This window comes from Bison bison, unplaced genomic scaffold (genome assembly GCF_000754665.1).
Source record: "Bison bison bison isolate TAMUID 2011002044 unplaced genomic scaffold, Bison_UMD1.0 scf7180017864331, whole genome shotgun sequence".
Taxonomy (NCBI): domain Eukaryota; kingdom Metazoa; phylum Chordata; class Mammalia; order Artiodactyla; family Bovidae; genus Bison; species Bison bison.
In genome coordinates, this window is record NW_011494903.1 from 3,679,933 (window position 1) to 3,696,936 (window position 17,004).

The window sequence follows — 17,004 nt, forward strand, 5'->3', positions numbered from 1 at the left end:
TTATGTTTCTCTTTTATCTTAAAAAAAAAAACACAATTTCTCTTATTTGGGAATTAAAGAACTCCACTTCACTTTCACTTTTCACTTACGTGCATTGGAGAAGGAAATGGCAACCCACTCCAGTGTTCTTGCCTGGAGAATCCCAGGGACGGGGGAGCCTGGTGGGCTGCTGTCTATGGGATTTCACAGAGTCGGACACGACTGAAGCGACTTAGCAGCATATATATATAATATATATATTTACACTGATGAAAATACTCAAAAAATAAATAAATCCACAAAAAAGGGATGATATTCTTAAAATGAAGCATTATTTTCATAATAAGTGACTGTTTCCCAAATTAATGCTATTACCTTTTCCATTTTAACTAGTCTGTACATACCACAGGGCTTCCCAGATAGTTCAGCAGTAAGGAATCCACCTGCCAATGCAGGAGATCCAGGTTCGAGCCCTGGGTTGGGAAAATCCCCTGGAGAAGGAAATGGCAACCCACTCCAATATTCTTGCCTGGGGAGTCCCATGAACAGAAGAGCCTGGCATGTTACATTCAGTCCAGGGGTTGCAAAGAGTAGGACACAACTTAGTGACTAAACCACCACCACCATACATACCACAACTCTACAAGACATCTCCAGTTAGTAAACATGTAGCAGAAACGGAATCTTCTGTTTAATAAAACGGGGTTAGAGGAAGTGTATATAGCTCTACTGATTAATAATTTAAACAAGTATGGCACCACAATATTTACTAGCATCTATTACATTGGAAGGAATGATGCTAAAGCTGAAACTCCAGTACTTTGGCCACCTCATGCGAAGAGTTGACTCATTGGAAAAGACTCTGATGCTGGGAGGGATTGAGGGCAGGAGGAGAAGGGGACGACAGAGGATCAGATGGGCTGGATGGCATCACCGACTCAATGGAAATGAGTTTGAGTGAACTCCGGGAGTTGGTGATGGACAGGGAGGCCTGGTGTGCTGCGATTCATGGGGTCGCAAAGAGTCGCATACGACTAAGCGACTGAACTGAACTGATTCCTTCTTTATGCATATTTAATAAGAAAATGGAAGAAGAGACATCACTTCTACACAAGTTGTTTTGTTTTGTTTTGTTTTGTGAAACTACAGCTGCTGCTGGCAGAGATCTTATAACAGAACGTGCTTTGTCCTTAGTAGAACAAGGAAAGATGCTGAGTATAGCTGGCAGCTTGTTCCGGCAAGAATAAGAGAAAGCACCAGCCTCTCCTCTCCCTCCCCCATATACCTCCTGGCTCTTATCAGGAGGTTCTTGGCCAGCTCTTTCCCAATTTCTCCAGGGTTAGGAAAACCAACTGTATACCTCACACTCTGAGAGCAGACAGGAGGCTTAAAAAGCGCAGATCCTGGCAGCTGTACTTCTCCGTTTCTTCTCAATGAAGCAGTTTTTTGTAATAAAAGTGAAAAGTTGAACAAAAGGAAATTACAAGTGCAAATACCACTCCTTCGTCATATAAAAAACTCTTCTTCTAGATGTATTTCCCAACCTTTTTCCTGCCATTTCTCCTTTCCTCTTTCTCTTTCCTTGTCTTTTCTCACACTCTCCTTTCCTTCCCTCTGGCTCACCAGATCAATAGTTTATATTCCAAAGAGAAAATGAAGAACTGCTCTAGAAATCAAATAATATATAGTGGCTTTGTTCCTGATTGTGATCACCCAATTCTTTGGAAATTGGATATGAAATCTCCGAGGTGGAATATGTTGTATTTGCCAGAAGTGGCAGCCAACCCCAATTTGCAGTTTTTCTCATAATTCTAAATGCTTGCTTCATGCTCAGAGGAAAGTGTTGAAGACAGTGAGTGTGAAAACAGTTTGTAAGCAAGTAGCGAATATACTTAAGCTTCATCAAAAATCACTTCTATTTGTATATTAAGACATTTATAGCATGTTTTTCTCCAAAGTTCCATTAGTGAAAGTACTTTTTATTTCTAGATTAGCAGTAGACTTTAAAGTTATTCTGACTTTAAGGTTAAGGGTCATATATGATGTATAAACATACTATATGATTGTAATATCAGATATCTGTTCTTGGAAGATTATCTAAAAGGCAAAAATGATGACACAGAGGGCACAGCGAGGTGTAGTAAAAATGACATCATCCATACAGGAAAGCAGGACACTGAGATTATTTCATTTTTTCAGTTAATCAAAAGTGGACATGGTCATATCACTTGATTTCTCAGAGCCTCAATTTTTTTTCTGTAAAATGAACTAGATGACTTCCTTTGCTTTCACATAATTCACAGTTTAGTGGGGAAACAGGCAAGAAAACAATTTTAAAAGAGGGGAGGTATAGAATGTTATAGAAAGAAATAGAGATTTAGAGAATTAGGAGCTACACTCTACAAAAGCCCCACGAATAGGATTTCAAATTTTTTTTAAGTATTCCCTTTGTAAAAAATGTAATCCTATTGGACTAAGAGTTAAATGCTGTAATTATAAGGTATTGAGAGGAAATTGAATTTAATGCAGTAACAGTTCTAGAATAATATGCTCTTTTTTTAATAAGTCCATCTATGGAGTGATGTAATATTATATAACCTGAAAATTGCCTTATGGTAAAATGCTAGAAATAAACAATATCATTGTTTAGAAAACTTTATGGAGTACTGAATCTCACTTGATCCTTATTAGTTTTGTTTTGTTTTTTGCTTTGCTACTACTCATCTATTACAATAAGGAACAATTTTTCTTCCTTTTCACATATAACATCTAATAACTTTTTTTCTCATTAAAAAGTACCTGATTTACAATATTAGTTTCAGGTATACAAGTGATTCGATGTTTTTATAAGTTATACTCCATTAAAATTATTATAAACTATTGACTATATTCTCTATACTGTACACTATATCCTTATAGCTTATTAATTTTATACATAGTAGTTTGTCCTCCTTAAACTCCCACCCCCACCCCAACACTGGTAACCAGTAGTTTGTTCTCCATCTCTGCGTCTCTTTTTGTTTTGTAGTATTTATTCGTTTTATTTTTTAGATTCCACATATAAGTGAAAACTCTCTGACTTATTGCACTAAATATAATACCCCGCAGGTCCACTGGTATTGTTGCAAATAGCAAAATCTCATTCTTCTTTTATGGCTGAATAACATTCCACCGTGTGTATACGCTACGTCGTCTTTACTCATCTGTTGGTGGACATTTAGGTTGTTTTTATATCTTGACAATTGTAAATAACATCCTGATAACTGTTGACTGGAATGTTATTTTTTCTCTCATTTAACTGCTCAATATGTACTTCTTCTCCTGATAGCTAAATAATTAATATATCAATTAATGTCTACTCTTTTTCTCCTAGCCACAGTCAGAGTGGAAGTGGAGGTAAGCTACACGCTTTTATCAGTTTCTCAAGTCTTTGACGTTCTTGTGTATATTAATGACAAAATGCTCTTGTTTGCAAATAATAAGGAGGATCTTAATGTGGTAGAAAGAACAATAGACTGGGAATCAATAACATGGAGTCCAGTCCTGGCCACTGAGTGACCCTGAGCAAGTCACTTTTTTCTTCCACGTTATGGGTCATAGGGTGATTCCACTTCCAGTGTGCCCAGGGCAGTCTTGATTTGTGCAGTTGTCTGAGCACAATTTCTAGTAGTATCTCCCTTCACTTTCAGAAATGTCCCTATTTAGATAATACCTCACATAGTCACCATAGCTATGATTCCTAAAGACTTCTCATTATCCCATCAACAAAATAAGGGTTGCTAATACCTGGCAGTGCTAAAATTATCGTCTTAAAAATCTAATTTCAACTTTATTGTACATATATTTACAAAGAAGGTAGTCAGTAAACATTTGTTAAATAAATATTTGTCAAATAGCAAACATAGGATAACAAATCAAGCAAGGGTTTAACTTTTTCAAAATAAAGAAATGAAAATTCTTTTCATTCACCTTCCATTCTTTTCTTTGTCCCAGCTCCCATCAATGCTTAGAGTCACTTTTCATTTGCTTTCCTTTACTTACATCTTGATCAATGCTTTTTTCTGAATCTCTCCTTAGTATTAATTAAGTTTTTCTTATCAACTTTTCCCTTCTTTTTCCACAATAAATTTTAACTCCATCCTCTGTTTAATTTTACTTTTTCTGTTATTTTCCCCACTCTGTCACCTCCAGTGCACAGTACTCTATGTCATCCCTCATATTTTTACAGTTCACTTTTAAGAATTCCTTATAAAATAATGTTAAAAAATTAATTTACCTCTGTGTAAGAGTGGGAAAATAAAGCTATTTTAATTTAAATAATTGATATGAAAATAAGATGCTTTCTACATCTTATTTCTGCATAAGACATTTATTATCAAATTTTGAGTGAGCATTTGTGACCAAATTACAAAATTAACAGATTTCCCCCCGCTAATTCACATGAAGGGATGTTCCCACCTCCCCCAGATGATGACATTTATGATGGGATTGAAGAGGAGGATGCTGCTAATGGGTAAGAATAATCAGCTTAATTGCCTCTTTGCAAAGTATTGTATATACTGAAATTGTCACTAGTTTTGATTTCTAGTTAGAATAAAAAGCAGAAAGTAGCATTCCCTGTTACATAACCAAAAATGTTTAATTAACAGCAATGGCAAATGAGGAATTGTAATTATACCACACTTCAAATGAAGTGGTATATTGTTTGGAATATACCACTTGGAACCTTGACAACTATGTCAAAAGGAGTGAAATGGAAAAGGGGTAAGGGTTACAAGTATTCAAACTTTTCCCAATCATTTATTTATCAATCAATACTTCATTTTTGTGACAATCTCTGGAAAGTTTATAGTTGCATGGCTAACCTTTGTGTAATAATCATGTGCTGTGCTGTGCTTGGTCGCTCAGTCGTGTCCAGCTCTTTGGGATCCCATGGACTATAGCCTGCCAGGCTTCTCTGTCCATGGGGATTCTCCAGGCAAGAATACTGGAGTGGGTTGCCATGCCCTCCTCCAGGGGATCTTCTCAACCCAGGAATTGAACCCAGGTCTCCTGCATCGCAGGTGGATTCTTTACCGTCTGAGCCACCAAGGAAGCCCTTGTTTAATAATCATAGTTGTAATCAATCCAAATAAATTGAGATCATATGTTTATCTGTGGCTGTATGTGGCAATATTGAAAACTTAATCCCTTAGGTGTTTAAATTTTTGAAGTGGTGCATTTTAAAATTTAAATACATATTTTAAAATTTTAATCTAATAACAACTTACTTTTAATCATAGCAAAGCTAAATTGATGTTTAAAACTTTTGACTCAGCTCACTGGTTTAAGAAACAAGGTGTAAGAAATCTACCAAATAGGAGAAAATAACTTGCCTACTATTTACCTAGTCGCAGCAATATTCAAAGACCATGACTTATAAACTTAATAGCTTCAGCTTGTTGAGTACAATAAGTAGCTTACAGCCTGAATGATCAACACAGTATAATTATAAAAAACCTGATCAATGCCTGCATGCTCCAAAGCTCCACGCTACAGGTTGAAGAGAAGAGTAACACCTGGTCCTGGGGGATTTTGAAGATGTTAAAGGGAAAAGATGACAAAAAGAAAAGTATACGAGAGAAACCTAAAGACTCTGAGTCAGACAATGATGAAGGTTCATCGTAAGAGTCAACCAACCACCAAATCCAGTGCACAATAACTACACTAATAATTTCATCAAATGCTACTAATATTTTATAACTGATAACCAAATTCTGACAGTCTTAAGAAATTTTAATGTGTTTTTCCATTAGCCATTCTAGTCTCATTTATTGTGTCACTTTTAAAGTCGTGCATTTACATAAAATCATCATATACATCATTTTGTTTTCCATTCAAACATGCACACACACACACACACACACACATGCGTGCACTCACCCTCCATTTAGTAGGACCTTTTTTTAAGCTGTAAATCACATCTAAAAGGTCAGAATTCCAGCACTACGTTTTATTATATAATATTTTATACTGACTATTCAAAATATACATTCTCTTTTAAAAGTTAATTTATAGAAAAAAAAAGGACAAAATTTGGAATTTCTTTTCTCTAAGTACAGTATCTAAAGTCTTTGTAACTTTCACAATAATGATATATTAATTCCACTTGAATTACATTTGTCCTATATTAAAATTCTTCTAAGTATCTTCAGTTTGTATAAATAAGACTAAAGCATACATTTTATCTTTCTATACAAAAATAATCCTTTAGCATAAGTTCCATGTGTATAAATTTGAAGGACCTTAAGTACACTCAAATTTTCATTGTTTCATATATGCTAATAGACTCACCACACTTTAACAGAAGTCTTTTAAGATGTCAATTACACACAGAATTCCTAATTTTAAATCCTTTTGTGAGACACTAAAACAACACTCAATAAACGAGATACTTAAAATTGTAAGTAAATGTAGCAAATCTTCTCTTCATGTATCATTACTCAGATGTAGTCCTCACTTAGAAATAAAAGCAAATATTTTTTTTTGCTCAATAACACACCAGCTAATTCTGATTTTAAATCACTTTTACTAATGACCTCTCACACTTTAGTGTAACTGTGCACCATTCTTCCAGTTATGTGTATATGTGTGTTTAAAGTTCAGAAAGTAATAAAAACAAAGGTCTTTTTCTGTTGCAACTAAAAGTCATCCAATCCTGATTTCAAATCACTTCTATTAATAAGTTCTCACTCTCTAGTTTCAGTGGATATTCCTCTCTTATTCACCTTTCTTCTGTTTGGGGATATATATGTACATATTATCAAACAATAGTATGTCATACTATGATCTTCATATGACCATACAATATGGTCATATGAAGATTCCTGTGACTTTTGTTGTGACTCTACATTTCTATTCTTTGAGTCAAACAAACAGTTTTCATCCGGAGCTACACTGCAATGACTCTGAAATATTTAGACCATTTCATTTACTCTGGTATGATAATATGCTCAAACTTCATAGAACAAATTCAAAAACATTGGTCCAATGGCTGTGAGAAAAATAAACCACTGAATGTCATGATTCTTGATTTGTTTGGCCAATACCAGAGTTCACAAAAAGTCTTGCTAAATTCCAAATTGATTGACAAAAACTTCGGACTCAGCAGAGAAATGGAGGATGAGAAAGGAATAATACTCAACAGATTAATTAGCCTTTATAAGCCTCAAGGCTGTTACTTATTCATGCCTTTCCTAAATAATTATGTTCTCATTTTCTTTCCAGTTTCCCTTCTCCTCCTAAACAAGTGGGTAAGTAATAAAAACTAATTGTGTTAATATATTTTATATCTCACTTCTTGCAGATAGGGTAGCAGAAGCAATTGCTTTAGTCATACTATCTGAATTAAAGTCCTGACTCTGAAAATAATAAATTGTGTAATTTTGTCAAGTAACTGCACCTGGGATGGTCAGTTTCACAGTTTCTCAACAGTACAATAGTGGGAAAAGGAAGTTTTTAACCTTCAGTGATTTGTTCTTCCAGTCACAGGATCACTATGGAGAAAGGGACGAGTGAGTAGAGATGGGCCCCAACGATCCTCATGGATCCCACCCCAATTTAGTCAGAATTTGATGTATTAGATTTCTGCAAAAAGATTTCTAAACACGTGCCACACTGTGAGCAACCAAGATCCTTCTGAATCTAAATTTCTATGATTTTTAAAAATGTATCATTTATATTATCTTTGGAAATTTTTCCACTGCTAAATGTGAAATAGTTTTTTCTTTGTACAATTTTAATCATCTTATTTTTTACCCCTGCTGAGACTTAAAGGATTTTTCTTAAATTTTCTTTGAAAAAAATAAAATGTCTTGCAAGAATATTCAGAGGCTTTCAAAAGTTTATTTTAATTTATAAGTAAATTGAAGAAGCAAACCAAACACAATCTATTCTTCCAGACTGTTTATCTGACTTTGTTTTCATCTAACAATTTGAAAATATGTAAGGCTGTAGCTCAAATTGATTAATAACTGATGATGAACTTACATCTTAACTTATAATTTTTAAAAAGTACTCAGGAAACTTAGCTCCACAAAGAGTAGGTATGCTGCTGCTGCTGCTGCTAAGTCGCTTCAGTCGTGTCCGACTCTGTGCGACCCCACAGACGGCAGCCCACCAGGCTCCCCGTCCCTGGGATTCTCCAGGCAAGAACACTGGAGTGGGTTGCCATTTCCTTCTCCAGTGCATGAAAGTGAAAAGTGAAAGTGAAGTCGCTCAGTCGTGTCCGACTCTTAGCGACCCCATGGACTGCAGCCCACCAGGCTCCTCCATCCATGGGATTTTCCAGGCAAGAGTACTGGAGTGGGGTGCCATTGCCTTCTCCGAAGAGTAGGTATAAAATGGAACGAATGTGATCAATTAAGTAAAAAATGTGTTGCTCATTTTGATTTTCTTTTGTCTTTATTAATTATGTCTTAAGTGCATGTGCATGGAACAGTAATTTTTCCTCTTCTGAATATCAGTGATATGTCATTATTTTTTATATATTTATTCTAGATTGTTCAGGTAGCTGACCAAGTTTTTATACTGTGAAATTAGTTAATCTGAGTGGAAGGAAAATACGCACATATAAATACAGCATGTATATGTGTGTACATGTATACAGAAAAAGGGGGAGGGTTAAAGGAAATCAAATTCTTGCCACTATTAGAGAGCATTTTAAACTTTCTGTGCTAATCATTCCTTAAAACATTTGTACTCCTTTCAAGCCATCTCTTCAGCTTAACTTGCTGTGGGGCAACTTAATAGGTGCAGAAAGGAAGCAGCATTCCTCCTAACTTTAATAAGAAGTCTAGAAGGAAGAAAAGTGTCTACACATTGGAAAAATCCTTGAGGCAGTTAAGGTCATAGTCACTTTTCCACCAATGCTGCTGCTACTGCTGCTAAGTCACTTTAGTTGTGTCCGACTCTGTGTGACCCCATAGACAGCAGCCCACCAGGCTCCCCCATCCCTGGGATTCTCCAGACAAGAACACTGGAATGGGTTGCCATGTCCTTCTCCAATGCATGAAAGTGAAAAGTGAAAGGGAACTCCCTCAGTCGTGTCCGATTCTTTGCGACCCCATGGACTGCAGCCTACCAGGCTCCTCGGTCCATGGGATTTTCCAGGCAAGAGTACTGGAGTGGGGTGCCATCGCCTTCTCCAATACTGATTCTCAAAACGTTTGGGTATCCCAAGCACCTTTTATTTTCAGGTAGTGCCAGAGGTAATATTACTATAAGGTAAAAGTTAATGAAGAACAGATCAGTGAGTAAAAAAGAGTTATAGACAAATCGATAGATATGTAAATAGATACATAGGCAAAGACATAACCATATAAGTAAAATGATAGCTATTATCATAGCACCCCAAAGGTAAGTTTCTTGAGTGCTTTTTAAATATCTTTACCTGCTGCCGATGGCCAGAAATATTGACTTGTTTGTCAGCAATCAACTGATCCTGCCGTTCATCATACTTGTGGATCTTCAAATAATCTCAGTCACTACTTGAGGGTTTTTCCCTGATAACAGTAGTTATAATCATTGTCACTGTTGTTGCTGAGGGAATTTTAACACATGCATCAACGAATAGAAAAATCTTTCCCCTTTAAAGAATAGATGATGCATCCAGGAGAAATGTACAGAGACCTTGGAGAAAATTATTTTGTTGTCCTCAAAACAATCTTTATATTAAAAATATCACTGAATGCTCATATTGAAATGTCCACTAACAGTGTTTCACCATTTGCTCTTCTGTCTTTTGTTAGACATGGGAGATGAAGTTTATGACGATGTGGATGCCTCTGATTTCCCTCCTCCCCCAATAGAGATAAGGTAATTAAAATGCTCTCATTACAGTGAAGTAATGAAAATCAGACAGTTCAAGAACATTCAATTGGATAAAACCCCAATGGGGTGTGTTTGTACTGTGTGCCATCCTGTTGGCTCTGTTCTCCTCTCCCTGGTCCCAGCTCTGCCGTCTGCCAGGTTTGTGAATGGATGGATAGCCCAGGTCCTCCTCCTCTTTCTCTCTCTCCCCTCCCCCACTTCCCCTCCCCGCTTCTCCAGTGGTCCTTCTGGTTCCCTGGTCATCCTCTGCCCTGTGACTCACCAATGTCTACGTTCATTTATTCTCTCATTCACTGGGAAAATATCTGAAAGCCTGATAGCAGTTGATCTCACTAATTCATCCCCTCCCTTTCTTTTTACTTTTCCCCAACATTGTTTGTCTTGAAGACATTGCTTAATTTGTATCTCAAATCCTAACCCACCTGCTTTAAACCTCCTCTGTCCTCAAGAAGATTGTTTTCTTTTTGTGAAAAAAATGAGAGCAAGAATTGTATTTTGAAAGGACTCTTAAAAGTTATATCATACTTTTACAAAAGCATCAGACTCTCAAAGATTCCATTCAAACTAACAACAACAAAAGCAGTCAACAGTGAATAGTGACATTCTTTAGTTTCCCTAAGGCTTCAATTTAATTTTAGACAAAAACTGTAAGAAAATCTAAAATCAGTTAATACTAGAGGAGTACCTTTTGAAAATTCTTCTGAAATAGAATGTAGTATGGTAGAATGCTTTCTTGCACTCCAGTATGTGAGATGATCTGATACATGCTAAAAGCAAGAATACCTTTAACTTTTTCAAGAAAAAAGAAAGATGAATAAAAAGATCTCAGAATTGATCAGTTAAAGGATGAAAGTAACATCAGTGGAATATAATAAGTGGTGTCTTCTGAGCTGTACTGGTAAAAAATGCATGCTGCTGCTGCTAAGTCGCGTCAGTCGTGTCCGACTCTGTGCGACCCCATAGACGGCAGCCCACCAGGCTCCGCCGTCCCTGGGATTCTCCAGGCGAGAACACTGGAGTGGGTTGCCATTTCCTTCTCCAATGCATGAAAGTGAAAAGTGAAAGTGAAGTCACTCAGTCGTGTCCTACCCTTAGCGACCCTATGGACTGCAGCCTACCAGGCTCCTCCATCCATGGGATTCTCCAGGCAAGAGTACTGGAGTGGGGTGCCAAAAAAATGCATGAGTGAACTCTAAGTAAATATTTATTTTTTACCAACATTATTAAACTAATTTTATGGAACAAGATGCAGTGCCAAGATCAAAGAAACTGAGGGGGAAATATGTTATTTATATATGAAGATCAAGTTCTACAGGCAAAACACACCAGAAATGTGAAAGGAGAATCATTCTCCTTTTTTAGTGCTCTGTGAAAAGAAAATCTAATAGTCTTCCCCATAAGGAAGTCACTTCTATCCCTGACAGTTTTAAATGCATTTTTGTGTTTAATATTACTGTAGAAATGCCACCACATTCCACTAAATAGCTCTCTAGGAACCCAGAGTCATCCATTGGCCCTTTTTTTTAAGCAAAATAAGCCCCAGCTGATTCAACATTATGCAATATGGACTATTTTCTTTCCCATTGCTTGTTTTCAGAGTTAAAGACAATTGTGTATTCTCTAAAATAGCATTGCATTTTTAAAAATAAATCTCAATAAATTATCTTTAACGAGAATTTGTGGGGCCTTTTTAACATTCATGTGTGTTCTGATTGCTACAGTGTACTTATCTGGGCCAGGGATTCCATCACTGCCCAGGACACCAGCAGACAGAAGATTGTATTGTTCAGTTGCTCAGTTGGGTCCGACTCTTTCCTACCCTGTGGACTGTAGCCCACCAGGTTCCTCTGTCCATGGAATTTCCCTTGCAAGAATACTGGAATGGGTTGCCATTTCCTTCTCCAAGGGATCTTTCCAACCCAAGGATGGAATCTGTGTCTCCTGCATTAGCAGGCAGATGTTTTACTACTGAGCCACCAGGGAAACCTGCAGACAGAAGGCGCTGAGGGACAGTGCAGAACTTAGGGCAAGGCAGTGTATACTAATTCACTTCCCAGTGAATAAACTCAATTTTAAGATTGAAAAATTAAGACTCAAATATTTTAAATAGCTCAGTTACAAACAAAGCTTTATCTTAGGTAATCAAAATAAAAATTAATATCAGTGTTTAAAACTGTCATTATTCACAAATATTCTGCTTTTTAAAATTCCTTTCTATAGAGATTCACAGCCTTTTCCTAACAACCATATTTAATCCTGGGGAATGGTTCACAACCTTGGTTGCAGATTAAATCACCTGGGAGCTTTTAAAATATGTGTGTCAGTACCTGGACCTCACTCAAACTAATTAATTAGAATTTTTAATTAATTTAATGTAATTAAAATTTCTAGGATTTAGACAAGGGCAGTGGTATCTTTAAAAAACTTTCCAGGTGATCTATTTGTGACCAGGCTGGAGAATCACTGCCTTAAACCAGTTCACTTCTCTTATAGTAATTGACTCTAGTTGGTATCATGAGATACAACCCTGGCTTCATTTTAAGTAGATATAAAAAAATTAATATATAGATAAATTTTTAAGCCATGAAAATCAGTCTTTCAAAAAGTGTTCTTTGGAGGGGAATTCCCTCATGGTCTAGAGGTTAAGATTTAGCACTTTCAGTGCTGCGGCACGGATTCAATCCATGGTCAGGGAACTGAGATCCTGCAAGCTACATGGTGTGGTCAAAATTTTTTTTTTAATATTCCTTTTTTAAAAAGTTTTTTCTATGACATTAGCCAAACCACTTGATTATCTAGGAAGGGTTGAAAATATAGGGGATTCAAGAATAGGTTGGATCATCTGAAATTGCTGATATGTAACAATGTAACTATACTTTGGTCATTTTATATTGTTCACCATGATAATCTCAAGCTTCCATTTTAACTCAGCCTGTACTCTCTTGAAGAATATTCTACATTAAGAAAAGTCATCATTTATCACAGTGAATGTACTAGATTTCTAAGAAAAATAATGAATTGAAAATGAAATTTAACAGAAATGTAATGCTATGAATTCTCCATTATACACTATTCTTTTTATGTTTTGAAACTAAATGCTGTTTTATGTATGTTCTGCCATCCTAGTCAAGGAGCCAAGACCAAAGCTGAAGAAAAAGACCCTAAGAAGCTAAAAAAGCAAGAAAAAGAAGAAAAAGACTTCAGGAAAAAATTTAAAGTATGTTACATTTAAATATCATACAAAGTTCAAAGCCCTAATGAAAAAACTGATGATTTTCTGTGTAATTATCAATATCACAGTTATCCATCACAACACCTTTATTTTCTACAAACTTTGTTTTAGATTTAGATTTATTCCTATAAGAAATTACGCAAACTCTTGTACATGCCCGATATACATACTGTGGTAATCATCTAAATTTAGCTGTCCTTTGAAAGTCAATAAGAAAGTAAGCTAAAAATTGAATGATTAAAAATGATGTGATATATATAGAGATATGAAATATTATTCAATCGTGAAAAACAAGGAAATCCTGCCATTTTGACAATGTGGATGGACCTCAAGAGCATTATGCTAAGTAAATTGTCAGACAAGAGGCAGAGACAAATACTTTATGATATCATTTATATGGAGAATCTAAAAAAACCAAACCCACAGAAACCAAGAGTAAAGTGGTGGTTACCAGAGGTGGAGAGCAGGGGGAGCTGTTTGTCAAAGGGTACGAATGTTCAGTTATAAGATGAATAAGTTTAGGGACCTAATTACAGCATGGTGATTATAGTCAGCATTACTGTATTACATACTTGAAAATTCCTAAGAGAGTACATCTTAAGTGTTCTCACTACAAAGAAGAAATGGTAATTATGTAAAGTGATCGAACCAATAGAATTGAAGTTTTGATCGTAATCATTTTGCAGAAAATGAGTGTGACAAGTCAACGCATGTACATCTTAAATTTTTTAATTTTAAAAATAATTATTATATTAGGTTGGTGAGGTTACAAGTGATTTTTCTCCAAAAAAGTTTTCTTTAATCTTCCTATGTTATCTTTTGAAAAAATAATAAGGAACTAGTTTTTTTAACAAAATTTGAAATTTTGCTGAAATTTTTAACAAAATTTCTTAATAAGTCTGTCAATAAGTGAATTACTTTAATAATACACATCAATCAATAATAAATGTTTTCCCTTATTTTTCTAGTATGATGGTGAAATTAGAGTCCTCTATTCCACCAAAGTTGCACCCTCCTTATCTTCTAAAAAGTGGGGCAACAGAGATCTACAAATAAAGCCTGGAGAATCCCTGGAAGTTATACAAAACACAGATGATACAAAAGTTCTCTGCAGGAATGAAGAAGGAAAATGTAAGTCATTACTTACTCTTCAAAAATATGATGCTCTAGCATTTAACAACTAAACAAGTTTTAGTGATCACTCTAAACTCTTTTTGCTCCATGCTTTGTAAATTCTGGAAAATTCACATTAAGAAACTGGAGATCTTGCTGGGCTGGAATCACTGTATTTCATTTTAATTTTTTTCATTTCCCACCTGCTATATTTGGCACTGAGTTGCAAAGATAATGCCAAATTAGTGTTTCTGGAAATATGGTCCCACAGACCCCCAGCATCAGAAAACTCTGCGAATATCACAGTTGCAATACCCTAGCCCAACATTTGACTTGCTAAGTCATGAGCTCTGGGGGTCAGACAGAGATTGTAAGTCTTCCCTAGTTTGTTCCTATGTACACTAAAGTGAGAATCACTGTGCTAAAGAATTGAGCGATTCTTGCTCTGGTCTGGTTTTAAAATTATATCTCATATGTCACACCTAGCATTTCCAGTTTTCCTACCTTGCAAATTCACTTGTTTTCATTTCCTATTTGGCACATTTACTATAACCTACTCTTCCAAATAAACACAAGACAGTCCTTTCCTCTCTGACAGCTACTTAAGCTGACAGATGGAAATGTTTTTGTCCAATTTTAAAAGGTAGCTTATTTCATTTAAAGTCCAGGGAAGAGTAAGTCAAAATTATGTTGTCCTATATTTAAAACTGAATAGCCAGACTGGCTGTCCCATATCAGCCCAGTAAGTCTGCATGGAAAACTCTGAGTTCAATTTTAACGACAGGAAGGTGACTCAGGGACAGGAACCAAAATGGATCTTTTAAGAATAAAACACAGTGACTCAAGGGTGGGGAAAATGGATCTAAAATTTTATGGACAAGGTGTGGTTGGCTGTAAAAGGGGAAAATGGAATGTGGGTACAAAGGATAACAGGCAGGGGTATGTAACGTTAAGACTAGAAAGTCACAGGAGATAATTTGAAGACAGAGCTGCAGGAGACAAAGAATACCCCCATTCAATCCAGGATTTGTGAACACACACCCTAAGGAATAGTCTTAAATACGGATAACTGCATGCTTTAAATGGCTGCCAAAATATTTTTTAAATGCTCAATATTTTTAAATTATTAAAGTTATGATGAATATACCAAATCGAATATTTTCCAGGATGATTATGATAACATGAGGAAATGCTTATGATCCATTAGTAACAGAAATAAGAAGCCTGCTTAATAAAGGATGGGAATTCTTTACAGCCATGTTTTAAAAATATGTAAATGAAACTAAAATGCTAATAATGGCTGATTAAGGTGATGGAGGGGGCTGCTTACCAGGTGATGCTAGAGGTAAAGAACCCACTTGCCAATGCAGGAGACATAAGAGACGCTGGTTCAATCCCTGGGTCAGGAAGATCTCCTGGAGGAGGGCATGGCAACCCACTGCAGTGTTCTTACTTGGAGAATCCCGTGGACAGAGGAGCCTGGCAGGCTACAGTTTATAGGGTCACAGCAAGTCGGACAAAACTGAAGCGAATGAGCATCCACACACGCGCAGGGTGATGGGCCCAAGTGATAGTTTTTTTCCCTCTGCTTTTCCAATTATGTCACATTTTTCACAACAGACAATTGTTCTAATGCTTGTTATATGGACCTTTCTCCAGAGAACAAATTTCAGGCTTATTTTGACCTGCTGTCCGGAGATTCCTGTCCTTAACAACAGACCCCATCTAGAGCAATGCTCCTAGGCTTAAAAGTACATGCACTTCACAGAGATCTTGTTAGAAATGGAGACTTTAATTTAGTAGATCTGAGGTGAGGAGTTTTCCCAAGGTTTCACGTAATTCATGCTGCTAGTCCACAGAACAGACTCTGAGTAACAGGATGTAAATGACCTCAGCAACAAACATGTATAGATACAGATGGGCAGACGTAGATTCAGCATCAAGAACAGAAATTTGGAGCAGACTCCTATCTAGGAATCAACAGACCTTAAACAGGAGAAAAAGCAGCAGCCATTCAGGGATAATTTGTAATCTGCTGTCATTTTCTATTTGGACATCAATCATTCTAAATACTACTATGAATACCAGAGGGCTCCCATCCTCTCAAGAATGTATCATCTGTTAAAAATGAGAAGTGAAAACATTACATGATAAAATCAAGCGTTTCTTGTTACTTTTATCTTTTTCTTTTTTTCCTGGTGTAGGACCAATGCAGTTTGCAGTTCCCAAGCTCACGAATAACTAATTCAATTCTTTGGTGGTTTGGGGTTCATCTCAAACAGAATGAAAATCATCTTATTATATCTTGTGTACTAGTTGTTTTTTATTTAAAAACTTTCTTTGGCCTGGACTTTGTCTTAGTTTGGCCTCCCCAGCTGGAAGGTGAGTCTGGGAAACTCCCATCGGCAAGTGGCAGAGTAGACTGGGAAGAGAAGGCAGCTAACAAAACCTTGTTATCAAAAAGAGGTATCACTTGGGTAGGTGCAGCTTGCACGCTCAGTTGCTTCAGTCGTGTCCAACTCTTTGCAACCCTGTAGACTGTAGCCTGCCAGGCTCCTCTGTCCATGAGATTCTTCCAGCAAGAATACTGGATTGGGTTGCCATGCCCTCTTCCAGGGATCTTCCTGGCCCAGGGATTGAACCCACATCTCTTATTTCTGCATTGGCAGGCTCAAGCAACAGTGTTATCCCATACGGTGGGAAACAAATAGGGGTATTTATACATCAACTCCTGTCCATCAGGAATTGAAGCCTACCCCTGGACATGTGGCCAGTCATTCAGGACACTGAGAAAGCAGACAAGGAAAGTT

At 36.5% G+C, this 17,004-nt stretch overlaps 1 protein-coding gene across 7 annotated transcripts in view; it reads left to right on the plus strand.

Annotated features, from left to right (window-relative positions):
* The window catches only part of FYB (FYN binding protein), a 181,550-nt gene that overhangs the window by 153,546 nt on the left and 11,000 nt on the right, over positions 1 to 17,004 (plus strand). For 6 of the 7 annotated variants that reach the window (XM_010853737.1, XM_010853743.1, XM_010853738.1 and 3 more), the window contains 7 exons: positions 3,353 to 3,375; positions 4,426 to 4,492; positions 5,505 to 5,642; positions 7,246 to 7,271; positions 9,768 to 9,834; positions 12,976 to 13,066; positions 14,050 to 14,212. In XM_010853737.1, coding sequence (XP_010852039.1) covers positions 3,353 to 3,375; positions 4,426 to 4,492; positions 5,505 to 5,642; positions 7,246 to 7,271; positions 9,768 to 9,834; positions 12,976 to 13,066; positions 14,050 to 14,212 — 575 coding nt within the window. The remainder of the gene's footprint in view (positions 1 to 3,352; positions 3,376 to 4,425; positions 4,493 to 5,504; positions 5,643 to 7,245; positions 7,272 to 9,767; positions 9,835 to 12,975; positions 13,067 to 14,049; positions 14,213 to 17,004) is intronic. The other variant, XM_010853739.1, reaches the window with a different exon arrangement.